Genomic DNA, 5,169 nt, shown 5'->3' on the forward strand with positions numbered 1-5,169 from the left:
TATGCTGCTACTATATGCCAGATGCACGTATATTCTACGTATCTGATCGATGACTAGCCTTAATCGAAAGTTCTCTCTCGTTAGTGGGAGGGGTAATTAACTATAGGGGCTTTCGCCTATAGGAAACCAGAACTCAGATCATAAAGTCCTCACAAAATGAGGGCGAAATCTCTGGGTAGTATCTTATCTACAAACCCATCTGCCTTCCAAAATTTACCTCGGAACTTATTACGTTAAAACTCCCTCGCTGAATAAGAAAAGCGAGTGGAGGCCAGAGCCGAATTTTCGGAGCCCACAGCAACAAAAACGTTATTGCCATCCAAGCCTATGGCAGCTATCGTAAAAAAAAACTGTGAGAAGTCTTTCCCAAATGAACCATTAGTTTGGTTCTAGTGACAGAATGCCTTCTCTCCAAAGAAATGGTGGTGTCTTTTGACCATTGTCATCAAGGTGGACCAAGGCTTTCCATTTCTCATTTTTAACCAAGAGGATACCCATTTCGTTCTTTCACATATGCTTTCTTCCTCTACCACTGCATCTTTGTGTAGTAAGGTTGCTGTCTCTAGCTTCATTAATATTTGTTATTGTCTAAAGTTTGTTGACACCATAAAGCTAAATTTTGCAGTTATTTGGAAGGAGAAAACTGCTTTTGGTTTGAGTGACATGATGTGCGTATAATACTCCGTTCTAACTTTAGCTTTATGGTGCCTTCCAACTAGTTTCATTTGAGGTCTTCTCCCACATTGGCCATTGATATATTGCACCATTCACAATAACTGTCCTGTTTCTTTCCTTTTTTCTTTGTGTAGCTTTGATTATGCCTGAACCTTGCCGCTATTTAGGGGTCTGATTATGTTTAGCAAAAGGAATTGCAGAATTTGCTGAAATGCCGCAGTTTGCAGATTTGGGTGTTTTATTGTTTGACATTTTCACATTTATCAGGAGAGGAACAATAATTTACAGCAGCAGCTTGATGCGCTTTCATTTTCAAGCAAAAGAAAGGTGCCCAAGGCGAAGGGTCCAGAAAAAGTATCCATTTCTTATGACAACATAGGAACTAAAGAATTGGTGATTTCTGAAGCAGAACAAACAGGTGAATGGGTGTCTAAATTATATCTGCTTTTCTTGATTTGACCTTTGAATTAGCATTCTTATTAGGAGCAGTGAATATATAATTGCTACCATTGAATAATTGGACCTTGTTTAAGGAACATTAAAAATTTGAACATGATGGATTTTTATTTCTTGTTTATATTGCGTGCCAAATTGATAGCACCTTATGAATTAAAAATAGTCCATAGAGAGAGAAAGAGAGATGATTTCAAAGTAGCCATAAGACAAGATTTATGTACCTTTTATATTTTATCTACTTTAATTTTATGCATTTAAAATTTGTTATGAATGTTGAAAGATGCATGAGGGTAAATAATCCTACACTTTTTAAATCGATAATCTCTCTTTCTTTATATATATATATATATATATATATACTGAGATAGAGTAGAGAGGAGATCTTGCGGCCAAGGCAGAGAGGAAGGTCGGGCAAGAGGGCTCGGTTTCGGTAGACCTGCGGGTTTGAGGAGGAAGAAGGTAAGGATGGATCGGCCTCTTTCTCTCCCTCTCCCTCTCTCTCTGGATCGGAAGCAGCTAGAGGGCCGACTCCCTGGTTTGGATCGGAAGTGGCGATGGGAGCCGAGAGGCTGTGGAGGTGGAACTAGCAGAGGAGATCGACGGAATGGCTAGAGGTCGGAGCAAGTGTCGGCTAGGTCAGTCGACGGGATTTGGTCGGAGAGGAAGGAGGCCGAGACTTGAGTGCGGGAAGGAAGGAGTAGCGACTGGTGCTCGGAAGTGGGAGAGAGTCGTGTGTGGGATCGATAGAAGGAAGCAGTGTTCAGCCGGCTTTGGTCGTGGAAACAGAGGGAGGATCGGGAGCAGGGATTTCGTGTGGAGGAGGCGAGCGGGGAAGAGATTCGATCGTGAGAGAGAGCCCCTTCGTTTTATAGACACGAGAGAGGCGAGAAACGAGGCCGTCGTCGCTGGATTTGCGCCAGGTTTACGGAGAAGTGATCGTTCGCGGCGCCGATTCAGCGGGATTCGTGGATCCGACGGGATACGAGGTATTTTTTGTCGTTGATTCTGTCTTCCTTTGGGTATTATACGAAGGTCAACATTTATCTCTTCAGGATGATTCTGATTTTGTAGGTCTTTTCTTGCATTCCACGAACTCCTGATATTAGCCTAATGCATCGTTCATCTGTTCATCACTTTGTCTTGCCATAACTGTTCTGTTATTTATTTGTAGGAAGCAAGAGATAGCCGATTGTTTGGTCCAGTTCCTATGAGTGACATTCTTGGACGAGTCATATATGCTATGAGATCTGCTGTTGATCATGGGCCAGTGCAGAATAGGTTTGCAGCTAATTCTTCTATTACGTTTATAATAGCAATAATTTCATGATGTGTGCTTTTCTGGTATATAAAGTTTTCCATTTAACAGTCATCTGGCCATGGATAAAGACACTTCCGTGTTGTCTGTTGAGTTGGATGTTGATGAGATGGCAAAGAATCTCAAAACATAAAGCATGAACTGGTATCTCACTTTCATTGGATTCAAGACTTTTCTTTGTCGCATGAAGAGTAATGCTAGGAAAGCCAATATCATGTTCTTTTACACCGAACCAAAGTTGGGTTGAGGAAGATTGTCGAATTCTTGTTGATTTAAAATATTAGCCTGACACTCAATGATTTAATTCTAAGTTTATTTTTTAGGTCCTGTTGTGCGCTTTACTGTCTGATTCGAAGGAACTATAATGAACTCTTAAGTTATAGGCCAAGTGTTTCTGGTTAACTGAGGTCACAAAGCTGGAGTTATTATTGTATTTCTTTTCTTCATGTCATTTAGTTTTGTACCTCAAGCTTCTTTACTGTCTGATCCATCTCGACCTTGGCATGTACTTCCTATTGTAGTTATCTATTATCATGCAGAGTACTAGCTGAGCTCATGATTAATAATTTTTTTTTTCTTTGAGCTCTGGTTGTCTATCATAGAGTTGAACACAGGCTAAAAATGAGCAAAATGTTTAGTTGATCATTAGAAAAATTGAAATATTTATTGATTGATGACTTGGGTAATATGAGAAAGAATTTGAGAGATCATGGTCATTTAAGCTCAAAAAAATCAACTCAATTTGTGCATGGGTGCACACATGTTAATATTTGCGTGTGTTCATTCATATATATAAAAAGCTATCTAACAAATAGAGAGATAAGCTGTCTAACAAATAGAGTGATGGGCTTAACATGCTTGCGTGAGAATGATCATTTTCTTTTCAATTTGATTTATAATGAATTTTCTAAATGATATATACACACACTTATGACATGAAAGAAACCACAAGTAAATAAACAATGGCTTATAAAATCTCAATTTTTTTTTTTTGGAATTTTATTAGCGGATTGTAGCAGTACTCTAGTGCAAATGGGTGAATAGTCTTATATTTTAAATAATTTTATTAAAAATAAGAGTGTTATTGATTATGAATCATATATTTGTGTTTGTGTGCTTGCATGTATGAGTGCATGTGCGTATCAAATGAACATTATTTAGGCATATACACTGTCAAAGTTTAAAATTAAAGAAATATCTAAATTTATAGGATTTATCTGAAGCACTCATATTGGGAATACCATTAAATAATGAATGTCCAACCAATAATTTGATATCTAGTGTTTTTAAACCCATTTCATTTTCTTTGACTTTTGCTTTACTCACACCCATTTTGTACACTCATTGTAAGGGTACACTTAACATGTAGGGATCAACTAAGGGCTTGTTTGGGAGGGCTTTCTTACTATTTTTTAAAGCTGTTTTATTGTATAAAAATTTTATTTTTTGTATAAAAAAACTACTTTAAGAAGCAGTAAGAAAGCCGTCCCAAACAAAGCCTAAGTTCACCTCGGAGGAGCTTTATCAAAAGTTGCATTTATTTATGATGCGCCCTGCTCAAAAGGAGATTTTCCCCAACAAGATTCAACATGGGTAGGACTTATTTTAGTGAAGCTCAACCTAAAGGAGTTCGACTAAGGAAACATAAGCTATAGATATGTTTAATTTAGAGATTATTTTGCCTCAATAAACCTCGATTAAAGGTAGCATGCACTTTATGAGAACTTTCCTTAGAGGAAGATTGGTGTAGCACCTACACCAATTAGTAGACTCACTAAAGAATGCAGACTAAGAGAGCTTACATCAGAGAGAGAATTAGGTCCACTACAAAAAGCTACATGAAGAAGACTTAGAAAATTTCATGATTTTGTTATTTAATTTTTATGTATTGCATATATTTCATTGTTATTATGTTGTATTTATGTTGTGGTTAATTTATAGTGCACTAGTATGAATTTGATGGTAGCTATGTGCGCCCATATGAGTGTGGTTGTGTGAGGGATGATCAAATAGTTGTGAGTGTGTTTTATTGAAATAATCAATTAAGGGTGTGGGTCTCCGAAAGGGTTTCGCTCATGTGGTTCGAATGCAAAGGGTATGATCGCACTATCCCGTAGGACAAAGTTGTCGTAGACCTTTACAATCGACACAAGCAGGCCGATGGAAGAGCAGATGGAGTTATACATGCGATTAGCCATGGAGGATAGCGGCTTTCACCTACCAACCTCGATGGATAATAATATATATAACCCAAAATTCACGAGATTTCCCCCATTTGATGCATCAGCTCGAATGGGGTTTATTTGATTGTGGGGATCGGTTTCCTACGGGCGCAAGCCCCCGTAGTTAATTACATCTTAGACCTCGATCTAAGAAAACTCTCGATTAGGGATGTTAAATTTTCTTCTCGAATGGGTTTAGTGTAAGGGCAAATTCTAGGCTTTCCTAATCAAAGAGAAAGAGTGTCCCAAGTTGGCTTAATCAATCACACATGGTTCATTCAACATTCGGCCGATCTGAGGAAGGGGAAACTGGAGAAAAGAAAGAGGCCACGCATCTCAAGCAAGCATGAGAGAAAGAGGGAGGTGGCGTCATCTGTGTGACGCGGATGGGTAGGATTTATAGTCTCCGGAAGAATGGAGAACTTACCCACCATTAAGGTGTATAGGGGTACACTCGTACCCCTCACCTTAGAACCTGAATCTATAAAAGATGTAGTGTTG

The 5,169-nt window shown here is 38.5% G+C and overlaps 1 protein-coding gene across 2 annotated transcripts in view; it reads left to right on the top strand.

Annotated features, from left to right (window-relative positions):
• The window catches only part of LOC110108736 (mitochondrial inner membrane protease subunit 2), a 67,383-nt gene extending 64,371 nt beyond the window's left edge, over nt 1–3,012 (top strand). For both annotated transcript variants that reach the window (XM_020839496.2, XM_020839497.2), the window contains exons 5-6: nt 2,303–2,409; nt 2,498–3,012. In XM_020839496.2, coding sequence (XP_020695155.1) covers nt 2,303–2,409; nt 2,498–2,579 — 189 coding nt within the window. In that variant the 3' untranslated portion in view covers nt 2,580–3,012. The remainder of the gene's footprint in view (nt 1–2,302; nt 2,410–2,497) is intronic.
• The last annotated feature ends 2,157 nt before the right edge of the window (nt 3,013–5,169 follow it).

Source organism: Dendrobium catenatum, unplaced genomic scaffold, assembly GCF_001605985.2.
Source record: "Dendrobium catenatum unplaced genomic scaffold, ASM160598v2 fragScaff_scaffold_675, whole genome shotgun sequence".
Lineage (NCBI taxonomy): Eukaryota > Viridiplantae > Streptophyta > Magnoliopsida > Asparagales > Orchidaceae > Dendrobium > Dendrobium catenatum.